General features: G+C 38.9%; 1 protein-coding gene across 1 annotated transcript in view; it reads right to left on the minus strand.

Annotated features, from left to right (window-relative positions):
* RYK (receptor like tyrosine kinase) overlaps window positions 1-21,200 on the minus strand; it is a gene marked incomplete at its 5' end in the record, with an annotated part of 90,894 nt that overhangs the window by 31,029 nt on the left and 38,665 nt on the right. Inside the window, 6 exon segments of the mRNA XM_079704561.1 lie at window positions 536-661; window positions 3,616-3,716; window positions 9,504-9,648; window positions 13,320-13,373; window positions 16,799-16,933; window positions 18,662-18,761. Of these exon segments, the coding sequence (XP_079560687.1) occupies window positions 536-661; window positions 3,616-3,716; window positions 9,504-9,648; window positions 13,320-13,373; window positions 16,799-16,933; window positions 18,662-18,761 (661 nt within the window).

A 21,200-nucleotide genomic window follows, 5' to 3' on the forward strand; every position in this document is an offset into this window, starting at 1 on the left:
ATCTAATCTTCATAACTGTCTAACAGTAGACAACGGAGTCCAAATTTAGAGAAGAGGAAACTGGACATGGAAAACAGGAAATGATCTCTCCAAGGTCACATAGGTAATAAATTGTGGGACTGGGATTGGAAGTTGGGCATAACTCCAATCCCCATGCATGCACCTTCTGTCAGAACCCATACACTTTCCATCACAGAGAGGATTACTTAGAATGTTTCAAAGAGGTCTGCTAGGTAGTGATCATCTTCAGACAAGAACTAAACAGAAAATATACTTTAAAGGTGACAAACACTAATAATCATGCCTTAATATACTTGAAAATCAACAATTGCACCAAAGCTGTCCATATTAAGGCAAAATGAAAAATCTAAAGAAAGGGAAAATAAAAATCAGTGTTATAGAGGAAACAAATTGTGCACTGCTTTCTATCCTTAAACTCAAAATGAGATGAAATTCTTAAATTCTGAAACAAAAAAAGTTTTATACTACTAACATTAAATCTTCCTTGAAAACCTGATTTTGAGATAATAGATACCTTCTTGGAGTACATCTTTTAGAGTTATCCTCTCCCTGGATATTGCGATATCCTTCACCTTAGCTTTGGCCTCCAAAAGAGTGACACTTCTCAGGTCATTCTTCTCTATCCGCAAGGTAGGATAACCTGAGGAGCCAACAAAGCCAAACCAAGAAATATAAATACCCTTATTATGGCATCAGGGTCAACTAGTTCAGTTAGAACCTCAGGACTCAAGTCACAGGAATGAATGAATGCAAGAATCATAAATGGAAAAAGGCACACACACGAACAGGGAGAATTACTTATGAAGGCCATACTAAATTTTAAAGAAACACTTTCCCACCTATCCCAAAATCTTAAAATGCAGAATTAAAACAAGAAACACTAAAAATAATATTATATTACCACCACTTCAATTGCTTTTCAGCCAAATGAAACAAGCTTTGATTCATGGAATTTAATTTAATCCCTCATATGGACTGCTTTTCTCTCCAAAGATTTTCTAATATAGTCTCCTCACAAAAAAAACCTTTTCGAATGAAGAGGTGTTTGTAAAAATATCTTTTCTAAAAAAATATATATAATTGATTTAATCATTCTGGCATCCATACAGCCTAGTCATACCACTGTGAGATTCATATTTGTTTTTCGGTTCCCTTAATTCCCATTCATTCTTAATATGATGAGAGCAAAACAAAATTTCTGGCCATAAATTAAAATTCTCATTGCACAAAAAAAAAAAGTCAGAATAAAAGTTAGTGTTAGCAAGCAGAAATTGGAATGGTATCCCCACTGGAATAGTATTTTGGGGAAGAAAAATCCCTAAAGAATGGGTGGACTTGGACAATGGTCATCAGTGGCTGCTAGAAGAACTACATGGAAGGCTTTGGAAACCTTTATAATGGATGGATTAGGCTGACAAAACCTGATTCCACTAATCAGCACTTTGACCATGATATGTCTAGGTGTGTGTGCATATGTGAGCATTTATGAGTGCATTTATGAGCGTTTAATCCTTCCTGGAGTTCTCTGAGTTTCCTCCATCTGTGGACTGTTGTGTTTTGTTATTTTGGAAAACTCTTGGCTATTTTGTCTTCAAGTATTTTTTCCGCTCCTTTCTTATTTATAGACAAATGTATTTCCATTGGGTTTTCTTAAAAGCACTATTTGTTTTTATCATACATAAGAAATTAAGTATCTATCTCCTTAAGGTAATGTCTACAAAAGAAATAAACTTCTTATTGGCAGTAAATAAAAAAATTTGTCAACAAATAAATGTATTTCCACTGACCTTTTTAAAATGCATTTTGCTTTTACTATCTACCTCTTTAAGGTTATATCCACAATCAAGAATTGACTCTAATGAGCAAATCTTGACAGCTAGACATTAAAAGCAATGATGTGTTTCTTATAAATAGTTTGGACTACTCTCACATCTATCATTATATTTCCTGAGGAACATACGTCTTTCTTTCCTTGGTGGAGATGTTAACTGCTGTTATGATTCCTCTCAGATTTCTTTTAAGCTAGAGTGCCCCCTCCTTCCCTTTCGTTTTTCTTGCCACATCTTATTAAAGAAACTGCGTCAATTATCCTGGAGAATGTCCAGCATCTGCCTCTTCTAGTGTCATCTAACTTGTTTCTCTATCCCTGTATTTCTTGTAAACTGCAAGTCAGTTTTACAGCCTTGATTAGATCCAGGTTAACTCTTGGAGGGGGAGGGGAGACAAGAATATTCCATCTGGGAGCACAAAATACTTAGCTGTCCTACTTTTAATGATGCTAAGTTTCAGTAGTGGATTCAGGCGGTGACACTCTGATCCCTCAAATGGTAAAGTTCCCTACCTCCCTTTGTTCGTATAGTTTAAAACACGGACGATCTTTTCCTGAATCAAATATTTTATTAGGGGATGCAAGTATGATTTTCTAATTCTGCCACTCCTTCCACATTTATTAGCTGGGATTCTTCTGTAAAAAAAACATTTTCCTTCATAAACCAGCACTATCTGGTTACTGTGAAATAGTTCAGATAGCCAGTTGTCAGAGTAAGGCATTATTGGTGCCTTAGTTAACTCCCATAATGACCGATTTTTCTAAAAAGTATCATTACGAATTTGTGGATATTTACACATTTTTATATTTCACATTTACATCAATCCACTGCAGTCATTATTCTTTCTGATGCTCAATGGTCCCATTTTGGGGAGCTCTTGTCTTTAGTAGCTTCCTGGATTTTTGGCTCAGCAAATGTCCCAGGTTTATCTTACACATTCCCGACCCAGTCCTGGAATCATCCGTTTCTCCAAAGAATCCTGGTACTTCTTAATGAGAAACAGTACTGAAAGACCACAAGAGGGCACTGGGTGAAGAACAGATACTCTTTAATTTTAGTTTACTAGAGAATAAATGTCAGCCCAGGGGAGATAATAGTTAATTGCCTACAAGAACCTCATTAATCAATGGCACCACTGAGTTGAGCCCTGACTTGTGGTCCACTGTCTATCCTGATGATTGTGTAGTTTCTTATTTGTATGGTGACTGAGTCCTCATTATGCCTAAATTATACTCTAAGAATGATTATTTTCCCCCAAACATCTACATGTTACAGTATAAAAACTTTCATGAAAATCCTGTTCAAAAAAAGGAAATCAGACCCCATTCTCAACTCTAACGGCAGCTAGTTTCCCATCATGATCAGAAAACAATGTAAAGTCCTAACCACAGCCCATGAGACCATCAAATAATTCATTAAAATCCAAGTCTCTGCCTTCATAGAGATCAGTGGCTTATTCTATCTAACTACCTGAAAATCCTCCTTCTGAATTTGTATAGAAATGATTCAGCAGCCCTCTTAATACAATCTATAGAAACCTCTCCAAAACTAATTCTAGCAATTAAACCTAAATTTTAATACTCCAATTTTGGAATGTTTCATTCAATGCTCTAGAAAGCAAAAGTTAAAGCCTAATTCTGTACATGTTAGATACTATGTACAGAGCATGGCACACGTCCCACAAGTAACTAACCACACAGGACCAAAGAAAGACAGAACATAGACAATTTTAGTAAACCATCTTTAGAATTAAATTAACTCTTACTGGTGATAGGAGTTGCATTGTTGGGTGTGTCGGCTCTCAGATACTGAGTCGTCTGGGTAGATGGCTGAGACAGCCCTTGGGAACTACTGCTGGCACTGATGCTGCAAACAATTTTTAAGAGAGAAATACTTGGCAAGTCAGCTTCATTGAGAAATTTCCTTTTTCCATACATACAAAATGCATGTAGCCATTATAACCAGCTTAAAACCCTAACGGAGATCACAATAATGCATGGATCTCTATCACAAATGTTCCATATTGAAATTTTAATCTGCCTCATAACGTAGAGCTCTACTTTTTTCCTTCCTTTCTATCTCCACGACCACCAGGCAGGTTCATCATATCATAGTCATTCACAAATGTGATATTCCTCAGACACCATAGATAGCAGTCCTGAACCTCACAAAATGTTATGCTAGTGAACCATCTCTTAGGAAAAGAGCTCATGCCACTCAATTAGATTGCTTTTAAGAAAAGGAGTATAAAGACAGGCCTCTTTTTAATGATGGTCCAAAATCAAATGGCCTACAGATGATGGAGTATGAAAGCAAATCAAACGTGCCAACGTGCTCAAAGCTTGGGAAGGGACTTCCTACCTGTTTCAAATCTGTTTGATCATATACATTTTGCTTCTTCTTCTTCCCCAATCCCACATTTTTAGAATTTACGGAACTTATTAGAAATCTCTAGCACGTGAAGCATTCTATTATGCCATATTCTTTAAGTAAAGAGGAGACCCAGAAAATGGTAGGCTCAAATAAATGTGAACCCCAGGCTCAAATAAATGTGAACCCCATACTCAAGATTACTACAGATTAATGAATGTCCTTTTGTCTTGTCAGTGGATGACGACCTTATCCCAGGGTCACCTTTGCACACATTCCAATTTCACTGCCTCAGCCCTTGTACTTTTGCAGCAGTGGAGAAGTGAAGCATAGAAACTCAGCACGAAGAGTGAAATCACAGGCAGGATGTCATCCCCTCAGGAGGAAGGTCTACCTTTCCATGCCTCCCTTAGCTATAGGATTGGCAGAGTCCCATAAGAGGCTCCCAAATTTCCTAAATATGAAAATCGTTTAAATGACCACACCCCACAAAATAGTTCTGTATTTTCATAACCTGATGATTAAAAAAACACACAATGATAAGAAGCTGCTACTCAAAAATTGATCTACATAGGTCTACACATAGAGCGGGTATGGGACAGTACAGTGAAGAGATGTAGAGCATAACCTTGAAATCAAAACTGCCAGCACCACCATTTATTAACTAGTTGTATGACCTTAGGCAAAATGCTTCTGGAGCCTCAAATTCCTCGTGGATAAAATAACCATAATACTACCTCCTGAAAAGGTTGCTAAAAGGATTACATGAAAAATATAATCCTTTTAGGGCAATGCCCTGCCCTCAAACATACACTTACAAATTATTATTACTAATTATGCATATTATTACCAATATTATACATCCTTAATTCCTGGAACCACCAGGCACCTGTTTTTGGAGTTCTGAGTACATACTACTCAAAGACCATGTTGGAAATCAAATCTGTTAAAAGTCCAGGATTCAATAATGGGGAGAGAAGAGAAGCATTATCATCCCCAAAGAGGGGGGGGAATAACAGAATACAATTTACTTACCCATAAAATGGGACTAAGAAAACCTACCTCCCAGGATTTTTGTGAGGCTCAAGTTGTATAATATACGTGAAAGTACAGTTCAAATATTACCTGCAACCAACGTACAGGTTGAATAAATATGCACAGACCCCAAATTATTTACTAGTTATTGTGTTTCTCTTCAGCAACTCAACAGCAGGTGGCACTCTTGTACCACCTCAGAATCCCTGAAAAGCCTGGGCATGCAAAGACGTTATGCGCTCCTCCATATTTAGTGGTCCCTACAATGAGCACAGCACTAATGTTAAGCGATGAGAACAAACCTTTGAAAGCCCAGACTTACTGTTATAAGACAAGCATGGAGCAGTTGGGGATCGACCCCTGATACCTATTAAATTCAATATCTACATAGCTACATCACATGAGGTAAAAAATGAAATAAAAACGTACACTTGCTAGCACTTAATAGTTTAACACCAGTCTAAATAAATTATCTCATTTGACTTTCATAAGCAAGTAAGATTAGGTATGAAGACATTAACCCTGCTTTAGCGTTCAAGTTAGAACTTAGGGCAAAGATCATCATTTTCCTTCAGAGCGCTTATTATGATTTATATTTCTCTATTTTTCTGTGTAATTCATTTATTTAATTATTCATTCAAAAACTATTTACTAAGTGTATACTAGATGCTAGATACTGTGCCAGGTGCTGGGGATACAGCAGTGAGCGTAAGAAACAAAGATCCCTACCCTCATGAAGCCTACATTCTAGCAGGGATTTCTGGTTTAATGTCTATCTTGCCCAAGCAGACTGTAAACTCCATGAGGGCAGGGAAAGTACCTATTTGTTCACTCCTCCCTTCCCAGCACTTAAGCCAGGGCCTGGCACAAGAGGCCTCAAGTGGGCCCAACTCTTAGTGAGAGCTCAATTAACACTGAATCAATCAATCAATAAACAGAGAAAAACACCCTTCCTTGGAATAGAAAGCTATAAGCCACACAGAAGAGTTGCTGCTGACATGAGCTATTGATATATACTGAAAGAGGGAAAGAATTACTGCTCTAACAGAATGGTTTCCTGTCTCTCTCTACTCATTCCTCATTCAACAAATTCTTCATGCAACATTCATTCAGTGATACCTGTTAGACACTGAATAAGGGGAATACAGAAATGATTAAGGGGAAATAAAAGGGACCGTGTCACCAGTAATGGCAAGGGTGACGGGGCAATGCAGATAATGGAAAATGAAGATATTGCCAAATAACAAGTTCAAGTATCCCACAAAGGAGTGAACTCTCCTATAGTTGCAAGCTAACAGGGAAAGACTACAGTACAGACAGGGTGCAGGCCAATCCCTCTGTGGAAGGACTTTACAAAAGCTCTGCATCTCCAGAATACACTCATCTGGTACAACACAGAGACTGAAAAGATGAGCTTACAGTGTCAGGAGAGGGAAAGTCACACACTTGGGCTCCAACTGCCCCTGGCATGAGTACACCTCAGGCAGTTTTATTCTCTGCCTCTAAATAAGCTCTGTGTATAAGAGGACTCTGGCTCCTGAGTGTCAGGAATGGAAGAACTCTCTACCATCTCTACCAGCCATGGGTTCCATCAAGCCTCACAGGGCTGCTGTGAGGATTAAGAGGATTAATGGATGTAAAAGCACATGGAACAGTGCCTGGCATATAACAACTGCTTTATACAGTTACAATACTGAGCTATTACAATACAGCTATTACAACAAGTCCCTCCTGATGCTCGGCCCTGGTCCTAGCAGTGCAACCCTGAAAAAGTTATTTAATCTCTTCAAGCCTGTTTCTTTATCTTTAAAACAAGGACAGTACCATACCCATAAGTGGCTGTGAGTGTCAAATAAGATAATACATGTAAAGTGCTTGGTACAGTACTGGTAAATAGCACTCAATGAAATGGCAGTCATTGTTATCTCAGTGGCCCCAGCGCAGAGGGAAGAAGCAGTGTCTCTTAAATGCTATTAGATTACTGGATGGGAACTTTCTAGTCACCACTATTAGCTTGCCTGGCATGTAATAAATAACAGCTACTAGAATAGGAAAGAGCTGAAGAAGAAATTAGTCCATCACTACCAACACACTGCAACTTTCTGAAAAGAAAAATCATAATAATGGCACTTACTGTATGCCGGGCTTGTTCTAAGAGCTTACACTTTTACTTCACTAAAACTTCGCAACATGCCTACAAAGTATGTGCCATGATCATCTCTGCTTTAGAGATGAGGAAAACTGAGACATAAAGCAGCTACAAAACTTCCTCTATCTGGGCCACAAAGCTAGTAAGTAGCACAGCTAGAATTCAGAGATGTGCTGGATCCAGTCCACGCTCTTAACCACTAGGCTGTACTCTGAAAACAAGCGATGATGAAAGCTGCTTCTATTCAGGCAACGTCTGGAAACATCTGCCTGAAAACTAGAGAACTGGAACACCAATTCATGGGTGGTAACAAATTATTTCAGCAGCAAAGGTAATAAGCCCTATGGATTCTGAAGTTCTTGCACAACTCTGATCTCTGTGGGTTCAGAGCGCCCCCACACAAGCACGCATGCAAGGAGAATGTGTTCATCAAGACAGACTACTAAATGCCATGTCTTCCAGTGACCTCTAACTCTGCCATATCCCCTCTCAGAGTCCCATCAAAATGTTCCTGTTACTTCACTTCCCCCTCAGTTCTTTCTCTACAAAACCCGATTCTAACTAACACAACCATATATACAAAACATACTCGGAAACACCCCACCCGTGAATTTCCCTTCTCACTCTGACCTCCTCTCTCTTCTTTCTCTACTCAGATAAAGAAAGTGTAACAGAGGGGACAGAGAGTACTCAGGGGCAGGAATTAATCCAGCCAGGATCCCCATCCCCTCGTGCTTTTGTTTCTGCTGTATGTATGGCACCACGTAGGACTGGGGAGTCAGCAGTAAGACGCACTGCTCCCTAACTGGGAAAAGCTTACGTTCTAGCAGGAGAGACAAGTACACAAAAGCTGATTTTAGAAGGAAAAAGTAAAATAACTGCTACCAAAAAGAGAGAGAGACAGAGAAACGGAGAGGGAAGGAGAGAGAGACAAAGAGAGGAGGGAGAAATTGATGGTTGGGAGGCTTAAAAAAGAGTTCATGAAAGAGATGGCAATGGCGTTGCAATGTGAAGAATGGTTTGAACCAGTGGAAAATGCAGGGAGCCCTGTGGGCAAAGGAAGGCATGAACAGAAGTCCTGGAGGGCAAAGTGGAGGGCAAAAGTGGGGAACAAGTAATCATTTAACTGGAGCGTGAAGTAAGGATGAGAGACAAGGCAGGCTCGTCTCCAGACTGTAAAGGAGGGTGGCCTTGAAAGCCAAGTCACAAAGCTGAGAATGTCTTCAGTCAGCAACTGGGAATCACTGAGGAGGGAAACGAGAACTGTGCACTAGGAAAATAAACCTGTCTACGATTCCATCTTTACCTCTCACCCTATCCTGGCTATAATGTCCTCCTGGTCATCTGGACTCACCCAGGCTGGGATGAGCACTTGTTTTATTCCCACACTATAATACACATACCACAGTCATCAAATTTACAAACTTTTGTAACATGGGTTAATGTCAAAGATTAAATACTTGAAGCCATGAAGTGTATCATTATTTTTTTTTATTCCAAGCACTTAGCATAACATCTAACCCAGTGTATCTCAAAGCCTACACATTAGACTCATCCAGAAAGCTCTAAGAAAAATACTGATGCTCAAACACCACCCTAGAACAATGACATCAGAATTTCTGGAAGGGGGTACCTAAGTGCTGATGTATTTTAAAAGCTTACCCATGACTCTAATGTGTGACCAGGTTGCGAACTAATGATTTAAATCATAGCAGGTTCTCAATAAATGTTAATAAATTGGATGGATGGATGGATGGATGGATAGAAGGATGGATAGTGATGGAGGGACAAACTAGGAGGAAGAAACAGGGCTATTTCAAAAAGGTACTAGGAGTCTAGAAGAGAGTCATGTCAAAGGGGATGGGGAAAGAATTGATCTCTACTACTTTCCACCAACTAATAAACTAATTTCTGACTTCACAGATTTTTAAAAATAAAACCAGAGAAACACAAAGACAGTATTTTTCCCCTTGGCTAGGGCTTAACCACCCTTCTTCCGCTGCACCACTGTGCACCAGTGGGCATGGGTGTGTGTGGGCTCCCATGTAAATGCAAACAACTGCTTTTATTTTTTTCCTTTCCCAAAATATATACGATACCTGTCATCCAGTTCAATCCTTTTCATACTATGAAGGTGCAAAACAGCTAATATTATTGCTACAAGAAATATTACTGCACAGCAAACCCCTACGCTGATATAAAATACACGTGTAGAAGTGGTTGGAGCTGCATGTACAGGATCATCTGAAATAAAAATGAACAGCACATTAAGCTTTTTAAACAAATATCATCAATTGCTTTGTGACCCAACATACACAATGAGTACCCTGTTCTTTGTAAAAGATTTTCATTTCATGTGTCCATTCTTTGATAAGATCAGTTACCAGTAGCATGTTGATGTAAGTTCACACAATTTAAAAAGTGCTTTTGTTGTAGTAAAAAAGGGATTTTAAATACAACTTTTGGTTAATGAGTAAAATTTACAAGTGGTATACATATAATAAACCATCTATAGCAGTTCTGTGCAATAGGGGAATGCTCTATAGGGTGCATTCCAATACAGCAGCCACTGGCCACTTGTGGCTATTAAGCACTTGAAATGTAGCTAGTACAATGGAGGAACTGAAGTTTTAATTTTATTTCATTTCAATTAATTTAATGTTAAATAGCCACACATGGCTAGTAATTACCATACTGGACAGCAAGCTCTACAGACCGTTCCTCAACAGTGACACCTGGTACGGAGAGATCAGACATCTTTGTTGCCGATGACCACTAACTCACAGGGGGAGGGATATACAGTAGAGCGACCCACAGGTAAAACAAACAAACAAACCTTTCATCTTTTTCACTTTTGAGAGTAACAGAAATTATTTTGCTTATCTGTTTTTAAAGATAAAAGCAGGAAAACAAGACTATACTCATGAAATAAAATAACAGTCACCTTAATATTACTCAAAAAGAAAGAAAGCCTCAGCAATATGGGAAATAATTCAAAGACACAGAGACACATGTATACACATACACACAGGAGCAACTGAGAAAGAGACACAGAAACAAAGATCCACATGATAAGAGCAAGCAGAATGGAAGGCAGAGAAATAGAAACAGAACTGGTGTAACTGGAGATTCATGTAAGTTTTGATGAGTACTCACATCAGAATTCTAGTGAAGAATTTGGGTTTTATCCTAAATGATATGGGAAGTCACTGCAAGGCTTCAACCAAAGGAATGATACACACGATCATACTTGAAAATAAAAGAAACAAAGATGACTCTGCATGCTGTATAAAGAATACTGTGGGGAGAAGCAAAAGCAGAAGCAGGAACAAATCAGGTTACTCCAGCAGTCCACGAAAGAGAGAGCAGTGGCCTGGACAAGAGTGTTATGGTGAAGGTGAGAAGTTCATGGATTGGGAAGCAGAGTCAACAGAGTTTGCTAATGGATTGAACCGGGGTAGAAAGAAAAAGAGGAAGCAAAGCTTTGGCTTAAAGAATTAGGTGGATAAGGTACCTTTACAAGGAGAAAAAAGAAGCAGGCTGGGGAAACAGAGAATCAAGAGTTTTGTTTTGTCCAAGAGTACCTAGTACACATCTACGTGGAGATGTCAAATTGACAGAAATACAAATGTGGAGTTATGGGGATAGGTCAGGACAAAAGATAAAAGTCATAGCTTTCAAAAACTTAAAAATAAGATTGCTTTCTAAAAGTTAAACTTTGAATCAACAAATAATGAACCAGAACAGATCAATGCAGAGAGACCGAGTGGCTTCTAGGGCAGCTACACTTGACAGCAGCCTGCATGAAGGTATGACTTTCCTTAAGAATGCCACAGGCCGTTCAACCTTGAAGGGGTGGGAAAGGAAGGTCCCAAAGGCTGATGTTGGCAGTATCCGTCTCAGCACACTCCAAGGCAGAGGAGAGGGTACCGCTCTGCTGGGCAGGTCCCCAAATGCGCCCCACCTGACTACCTCCAAATCCCAAGGCTTGTGTATGCACTGTTCCCATTCCCTCACTCTGACATTTCACCTGCCACCACCTAGTCACCCTTCAGGTCTCAGACGAGATGCCACCCTCCTCAGGAAGCTCACCCTCATTCCCAGAGGAGGTTACTTGCTCCTCTCCTCAGGATTTCCAAAGCCCCTTGTGCTGGCCTCGTCACAGCCTGCCATAAGATGCTGTCGTCACTGGGACTGCAACTCCATTTCCTCTGCTACATTAGAAACCCGTGGGGGCGTACAGAGTGTGCTTTGTTCACAGTTTAATCCTCTGCCTCAATCATACCACCTGGCACATCACAGCCTCTCGGTAAACGTTGGATGGATGAACACACAGAAAGGGAGGGGAGGAGAGAGGGAGCAGGGAAGAGACAGACAGAGACCAAGGATGCGCAACACTGGATCCTGCTTATCAGAAATAACAACCCCACTAGCATAAAAGAGACGGATACAATCACCAGAAGTTTACAAGTAAAGTTGGAGAGCAGCAATAGTTTAAAAAATAGTTTTATTTTCTTCTCAAAGACAAATCCGAATGAAGTATTTCTAAAAGGCAGACAAATCTCATATTATTTTACCTTCAAAAATGGTCTACTTTGAGACAACCAGATGCTTTGTGCCTCTTGAGGCGATGAAAAAGATAAAATAGGAAGCACATACTACCATCTATGAACTATTCTAGCCAAAAGAGCTGGTTCTCAACCTAACGAAGTACAAAATCTAACTACCAGTTTAGAAGAGAGAAAAACATGTTAAATGACACCACAAAAATGCAGATGTGGAAAATTCTATGAGACAAATGACTCAATTTCTTCAACAAATAAATGACAGTGAAGGGAAGGGGGTGGTTTCTGATTAATATAAAATACATGTCAACCAAATACAGTGTGTGTAGGCTTCATTTGGATCCTTATTCAGGGAAGAAACTATACAAAGACAATTTTGAGACAATCAGGTTAATTTGAACATGGACTAGCTATCAGAAGATATTAGGAGTTAATTTTGTTACATGTGATAAATCAAATACAAGTGAATAGGTGTTGGGTGATTGTGGCTTATTTTTTTAATGGCCTTTTAAAAAGTTACCTACCCTGAAACATTTATGGGGTGAAATGATATGATGCCTAGGATGTGCTTTAAAGTACTACTCTATCCTTTCCCACCCACGCACCCAACTGAAAAAGGAGGAAGGAATCAACGGTACAGGACTGGCAAATGTTGATCATTACTGAAGCAGGGTGATGGTCACATGGGGGTTCATCAAAACATTCTCTTGACTTCTGCATACTTGAAATTCCCTCCCCTGATTTTGTTTTAGTTTACGTCCATAAAAACAATCTAGTAACATTTTAAGATACTGCTATTAAAATGATTTCAGGAAGAGTAAGAGTTAATGATGTATCCATGTCAGAAAAGGAAAAAGAAGTCTAAGTTATACGACCTTATACAACCATTATCAAAAAATAAAAATCTCCTTCAAGTTTCTGCTCTGTAGGTTTAAACAATGTGGATATTTAAGCCTGTATTTTCACCTGGATGAAACTAGCTGAGGGTTACATCCAGGCCATGAATTAGATTTTCTGTCCTTCTGTTAAACAGATGAAGATCTTACACATATTTCACGTTCATACTTTAATTATGACCATTTGAAATGATGATATAAATTCTTGCTTATAAAAGTTTTTTAGATCACATGAAATATGTACGAATTTTGCTTTACAAAATTTTCAATATTCTAATAGTTTCATCTGAACATACCAATCTACAAAACATCAGTGAAATAAGCAGCATGGCGTCATTTAATCTTTTGACAAACTGGAAACCACAAAACATCCAAGCTACACAAAACCATGTTCATTTGCAATCCATCATTTTTCATCCCTAATGATGGAAAAAGATAATACAACAACACTTACAAATAGTTCTGCTAGTGTTTTTGTCCAAGGATGAAGTTTTTACTTCTTCAAGTTCTGAATTAAAAAGGAGATAAAAGATGCTTTAGAAATTCTTTCTTTTCCATGAAAATCCTTAAATACCAAATTATATTTTCTGAATTTTTTCTCACATAGCTTTATGTTCTAACAGAAGTCCCTGAACTAAGTAACAAGGTATTTGTTGCAAGATAATAAATATATAGCTAGCTAGTGGGAAGAAGCTGCATAGCGCAGGGAGATCAGATCAGTGCTTTGTGACCACCTAGAGGGGTGGGATAGGGAGGGTGGGAGGGAGACGCAAGAGGGAGGGGATATGGGGATATATGTATGCATATAGCTGATGCAGTTTGTTATACAGCAGAAACTAACACAACATTGTAAAGCAATTACACTCCAATAAAGATGTTAAAAAATATATATATAATAAATGCTACATTACTATTCTGATAATCATCACTATATTCATCAATCAATAGTCTATGCCTGTATTAGCCAATGGGTATTACTTACAGATAGATGCTCAATGAAAAAGGGTTTCTGTGGTCAAGAAGTCTGGGGAAAGCTACATACTATAACCTCTGTGGAGGTTCACAGTGCACATTAGCAGAGTGCAAAGGCTCTGAGGAGTTTGAGAGTAACAAAACCTGTCTGATCCAATAATTTACACCCTCATAAAGGAAAATTTTCTTCCCAGTAACACCCATTAACATTCTATACAGTACATGTATGTTTTCTGTGGCAGACAGTTTTCAAAATGTAGTAAGCTGAAGAATCATATAAATATATTAGGATCACATATTAAAGAGTCACGAATGTAAACTGGATGATTAGGGCGGCCAGAAGTATGACCACCAAATAAAAAGGGTGGTACTATATTAAACTTAAGTCTAAAACAGAATAGAAAATTACATCAACTGTTAATTTTCATGTACATATTAAAGAACATGGAGAAGGTATGGGATTATTCTGAATATCGGCTGATCATTAACCTTAGTGGGCTCCACAGACCCCAACACACTTGTCCAACATTCTGCCTTTAAGCACTAACAGATGAAGCGCCATGGTATAGGCAGCGCCACCTCCCTAGGGGCCAGGAACCACCTGTTCTGCATTCCTCACTGACTGCCTATGCACGCTTAGGTGACCACTCCAGGTCCCAGCCTCCTCATATTATATAACGACTAGGTTGAACTAGAGTCTCTAAAGTCTTCTTTGGCTTTAAAATTACATGAAGGTATAACTGGATATGCAAGAACTGACAAATGTATCAAAACACCAAAGCTAACAAGGGACTAACTTTTCATTATAAAAATGTCCATTCTGACGAGATCACGCATTCAGGGTGGTGTGGCCATAGATTAAAAATGTCCATCCTGGATAAAGAAGTGCTGAAAATACACATGCATGCACGCACACACCACACACATAATGGAATACCATTTAGCCATAAAAAATAAGAAAATCCTGCCATTTGCAACAACATGGATAGACTTTGAGGGTCTTATGCTAAGTGAAATAAGTCAGACAGAGAAAGACTATGAGATATTCTATGATCTCACTTATATGTATATAGAATCTAAAGAATCAATTTTTTTTTAAATCGTAAAAGATCAGATTTGTTATTATCAGAGGCAGGAGGGAGGAGGAACTGGAGGAGGTAGTCAAAAGGTACAAACTTCCAGTTATAAGATAAACACTAGGGATATAACGTACAGCACGTTGTACTTTATATGTTATTTAATACAATATGTTAACTGTATGATATATGTGAGAGTTGTTAAGAAAATAAATCCTAAGAGGTCTCATCACAAGGAAAAAATTTTTTTGTTTTTTTGTTCTCTCTTTCTATTGTATCCATATGAAATGATGGATGCTAAGTAAATTTACTGTGATAATCATTTCAAAATGTATGTAAATCAAACCATTATGCTGTACACCTTAAACTTATACAGTGATGTATGTCAATTATATCTCAATAAAACTGGGAAAAATATACATGGAGAGTAACTGTTTACTTATTATTTACTCTAATTAAAAGATTAAATTAGAGCTTAAAAAAGTGCCCATTCTAATGCAGTACAGCTTTTTTACTGGCATGTTATCTGGACATTAGCCATTATAACTCATGTGCTGGCCTCAGGCGTTCTCATAACACTCAGCACTAATTTTGGCTAGGAAATGTGTTAAGAGACAGTTTGCCAAAGAAGCAAGAGCATGGGTTTGCAACCCATCTCCACCACTTAGCTGTCCAGCCTTGGCAAGTTGGTTGGATTCTCTGAGCCTCAGCTTCCTCCTCAGAAAACGGAGATAATGAGAGAACCTACTGCCTAGGGCTGCTATAAGCATTAAGTGGGTTTAATGTGTGTAAAGCACTTGGAACACAGTAGGCACTCAGCAAGTTTAGAGGGGTTTTCTTTAGCTTTTTTTCCCCCTCTCTTAGATACTAACCAGCTCTACCAATGTGACTTTGTAAATTCAGGTCACTTTAATCTCTCTGGAACTTAAAGTGAGTGGGTTGGACTAGATAACCTTTAAGGAGAATTCTAAAATTCTTTGATCTATGACCTAGTATGCTGAAGCTCTTTCATATCCACTGTAATTTCTTTTTTTTTTTTTTTTTTTTTTTTTTTTTTTTTTTTTTTTGCGGTACGCGGGGCTCTCACTGCTGTGGCCTCTCCCGTTGCGGAGCACGGGCTCCGGACACACAGGCTCAGCGACCATGGCTCACAGGCCCAGCCGCTCCGCAGCATGTGGGATCCTCCCGGACCGGGGCACGAACCCGCGTCCCCTGCATCAGCAGGCGGACTCTCAACCACTGCGCCACCAGGGAAGCCCCACTGTAATTTCTTGAGTAACAGATTATTCAAAACCAAAAACTACCAACATGTATTAAGTACCCACATATGGTATTCCAAGTTTCAGGTTATTAGCTTCAATTAATCTAAAATCAACCAACCAACCAACCTCTTGAAACAAGTTACTATGCCATTTTACAGATGAAAAAAACTGAGACTTAGGTTAAGAAACCTGTTCCAATTATCCTGTCAAGAACAGAGCTGTAATTCTAACGCAGGTCTTTCTGGCTCCAGGGCAATTCTTCTACATAACGGTAATTCATAAAGGAAACATAGTTAACACCCCATGACTCAGGGGTCCCTACCAAAATTACCTGATTTCTTTACCTCTTCAGCCACTAGTGCTATTTCACATTCCTAAAGGAAAACGTCCTTAGCAATTCTGATGAAAATTTTGAGAAAGCAGGAAATGAGTGGGGCCTGAATGAGATTCCTGGCTACAAGCTATCTCGGTGATTATTTCGGAATTTCATCAGTTAGTGCTTTCTTTTCTCACTTGCAACTATAATCAAGGTTTGATCACAAATCTGTAAAAAGATGACAAAATCTATTTTTGACCTTCTCACATCTATATAAAACACATACTTTGGTAAATAAATTCCTTACTTTTGTAGCACATTTTCCTTCGTTTAAAATTTAAGACTGTGAAGTTTTTTGAAGAATTTACTGTCAAGTTGAGCTGCATTAGTATCATAACCTCAGAATCTACTTTGCCAGTACAGGAAAGCTCGACCCGAAACACTGTTTAAAAAAAGAAAAAAAATATTTTAATTTTCTAAAAATCAACATTAATGCCCATTGAATAATTTAGAATTTATTTTTGTTGCAATAAAACTAAAAATAATACATTTACCTAACATACTAAGCAGAAACTTTCAGAGAACTTATCTTTAGACTACACAGCTTTGGACATTAAGTACTTCATTCATTACAGATATAAAAGTTAGCATTAAAGAACAAACCAAGACATAAAGGAAGAGAATTATTTTCAAATTTGCTCATGATTTTTAATATATCACTTTGTCTCATAAGTTCTCTTATTATAATATAGTAAAGCTACAGAATCATAAGGCAAACCCTACTACCTCATCAGTCACAATCAACAGTAACAACAAAAATTACTTGATAAAAAAGGAAAGACAATTCACCACCAAAATGCAATTATGTATTATTCTTAATGAAGAGATTAAAAATAAACCTGTAGATGAAACTGATAAATTCTCAACTATGAATTAAAAAGAAAAAAAAAACCTTTCTAAACAGAAACTGGCTTTAATCAATTAATGTAGCAAAGGGATAAGAGACTTTGGTGCACATCTTTTTTTTTTCAATCTTTCAGTTTAAGACTCTTTTTCTACAAATTTAGAATACATCATTCTACCATCTACATCAGCGTATGAACAATATGGGCATTTTTGAATTTCTTTACTGGCCCATAAAAATTAACCAGCCTTCCCATGTTTTCTTAAAGCTTAGATTAATGAATGTCACTAATAACAGTGAGTAAGACTGTCAAAAAAGTTCCATAACACTGGGGCTTATACTGTCAAGTTTTAAAATTTTTCATTTTCTTTAAATCTCACATCTTCAGAAGCCTCTCTCAAAAGGCTGGCTCAAAAGTAGTTAAATTGGTGTAAATATGACACTTAAATGATTTACTCAGACATGTCCTGAGTGCCTATCCTGTTCCAGATGTTATGCTAGGCACCAAGGGTAGACAGCTGAAAAAGACAGCTCCTGCCCTCAGGGTGGCACACGCTAGAGGGAGAGACAAAGAATTACAAGATAATGTGATCAGTTCAAAACAGTTAAATACACAAGAGTTAACAAATGGAGGGAGAGGAGGCAGGAAAAGGAGAGTACAGATTTTGAGTCTTGCAGAATATTTAGTATGAATAGAAATTCACAAGCAGGAAAGATGAAAAAATGGTTCTAAATACAGAGACCAGCTTGTGCAAGGGCATGGCTCTGAGAACTACATGTAGCATGGCATTGCTGGAACACTGGGGCAAATGCAGCAATAAGGTTTAGACAGGCAGGCAGGGGCAGATGGTAAACACAGCACGCTGGCTGGGGAGTCTGCAATGTACTCAGCTGACTGGGGTGGGGGCACTGAGGGGCTTGGTATCACACGGTCGGAAGTGAGTGTTCGGTGGTTATCAGGGCTGCAGTGTGGGAACTAACGGAAGAGAAACAAGACCAGACAAAGGGACCCATCTGGGGGCCAACAGTGCATATAAGGAGACAGAGAAGAGTTGAGTGCAGACAGTTCTGGAAGGGATGGAAAAGAGGAAATGGTTTAAACAGTCCAAATAACCCCTATTTAAAAAAATTACTTTTCAAAGTACTTACGCATCTGATACCTACGTGTGTGCGTAGAACACTACATTATCAGTAGTTTAACTGTTCTTTGAGAGTACGTGGGACACAGTTAAAAACAGTATGTTAAACTCTGTCCCTGAGACTCACCTGATAAAGTGCGTGGAACTTCCCCCTGAGCAGAAATGTTGACCTGGGGCATGTCCATAGCCACGAAATTGTCTACTTGGAATCCCAGCTTATATTCAACCTGTAAAATGGAGAAATAAACAAACTGGATCCGTCATAACAGAAAAGGCACCAACAGCTTGACCTCACTGATTCAGGTCATTAACTAATGAATGCATGAGCCTTTCATAAGAACAAATAATCTAGCTATTTTTTAAAAAGTCCAAATTGTCAGAAACAGTGCTAGGAATGTTCCTTTTGTTTTAAACAGTTGAGGAAACCAAGCCAGGGAAGTTGAATATACGCAAATTAGCTAGAGAGGGAATCCAGCTCAGCTGCGTCTGATTCTAAGACTTTTCCCCACCAGACTGCATTGCCTCTTACATGACCCATTAGATTACTGTCTTGGGGGTGTGTTTATTTTTTTCTTCCAGTTTTATTGAGATGTAATTGACATATATCACTATATAAGTTTAAAAGGGTTACAGCATAATGATTTGACTTACATACATGATGAAATGCTTATCACCATAAGTTTAGGGAACATCTATCATCTCATATAGATACAAAATTAAAGAAATAGAAAAAAATTTTTCCTTGTGATAAGAACTCTTAGAATTTACTCTCTTAACAATGTTCATATATAACATACAGCAGTGTTAATTCTATTTATAAGGTTGTACATTATATCCCTAGCACTTAGTTATCTTATAACTGGAAGTTTGTAGTACCTTTTCATTGCCTTCATCCAATTCCCCCTGCCCACCTCCTCTGGTAACCACAAATCTGATCTCTTTTTCTATGTGTTTGTTTGTATGTTTGTTTGTTTTTGAAGTATAAGTGACCTACAACGCTATATTAGTTCCGTTTATGCAACACAGTGATTTTTTTTTTATACATTTCAAAATGATCACCAAAATAAATCTAGTTACCATACGTCACCACAAAGATACTGTTTAGTTACTGACTATACTCCCCACGCTGTAAATTTCATATCCTTGACTCTTATTTTGCACCTGGGAAGTCTGCACCTCTTAATCTCCCTCACTTATCTCTCTCCTCCCCCTCTACCCTATCTCCTCTGGTAACCCTCTGCTTGTTCTCTGTATTTATGACTCGGTTTCTGTCCTGTTATGTTTGTTCATTTGTTCCTAGGAATTTTCAGTTGGATAAAAATTCAATCCAGTAAGCCACCCTCTATTTCATGCTCAGAACAGTACCACCACTCTCCTGTACAATCTGCCATCTAGGATTCAGAAATTCTGCTGAGGACCACAGCCACTGACAGAGAAGCCCTGGAGAGGCAGATAGATATGAAGAGCCAAGGGGCTGAGATGTATAATTTACAGACCATGACTAGTCACCAATGTCTTCTCTATCTGATAAAAGCCAAGCTCTGAGGGCCTGCATGTGACTGGTGGATGAAAGTCTGTTCTACAGACCCACTCACCTCACAAGCAGATTCCAAGGTACACATTTCTCATAGTCCAGCTTTCACCACTGAGAAAGTTTATGTTTGGATGCCCATCTAACCTCTGGATCTGTTTCTCAAGTGATTCAGAATCAGGAAAGGAAGAGGGGTGACTAGGAAGATGTCCTGGCAACACCACTATTCTCTATCAGTACCTGGCCTACATAGGTGGCTTAACAGAACCAATCAGCATCAATCAATAAATATAGTCCTGTGGCTAGAGAGATGTTCATGAAAGAAAGAGTTCAAACTGCAAAGCAACAGGTGGAATTCAGAACGGCTGCCACCTTCAGGACCTCCAATGGGCCTCGTATTTCACGTCACTCTTTGTCCTGCCCTTGGGGACTCAGTAAGAATGGAACCCCTCTCCCATTCAGTGGTCCCAGGGCTTTTGGGCACAGGCTGGGACTGGCAGAAGCCAAAGGGCAGTGGGTTAGGAGAACAGTAGTGGGAAAGAGGTTCAAGAAACCATTCTCCAAGAAACTGAACTAGGAAGACTGGAATCAGGTAATGGTGGGGAGCAGGGCTGGGGTGGGGGTGGGGGAGATTTCAAAGCCTTTCTTCTTTTTTCAGTGGAAGAGACTCAAACGTGTTTATATGCTCATGAAAAAAACCAGCAAAAAAAGGACGTAACAAAGAGGAAACAGGGAAAGAGTAACCTTCCAGATTATAAAAGAAAGGATGGACACCTGAGTATTAACTGGGTCAGGAGGTGTTTCAACCATGCATAAGAAGGGCTCCATCCAATGACTGTAACTCCCCCTCTGGGTTTCTCTTTTCACACTCTACTTGAAAGTCCCAGCACGCCGTAGGGGGTATGCAAATATTAAAGTATTGCTTTACAGTTAAGATAGGTATACAAACAACTGTTAAAGGCTGTATTTGCTAAGTGCCATGTTCACAACAAAGGGAATGTTCTTGCTGTTGCACATCAGTGACTTAGTGGCACCTTGGCTAGAAGTGCTCCCTCTCATCTTAGCATACCGAAACACCGTCACTGCCACCAGGGGGTGCGAGAGAGCTGCAGCCCAGCAAGTCTGGGCCAAGAAT

Source organism: Hyperoodon ampullatus, assembly GCF_949752795.1.
Source record: "Hyperoodon ampullatus genome assembly, chromosome: 5".
Taxonomy (NCBI): domain Eukaryota; kingdom Metazoa; phylum Chordata; class Mammalia; order Artiodactyla; family Ziphiidae; genus Hyperoodon; species Hyperoodon ampullatus.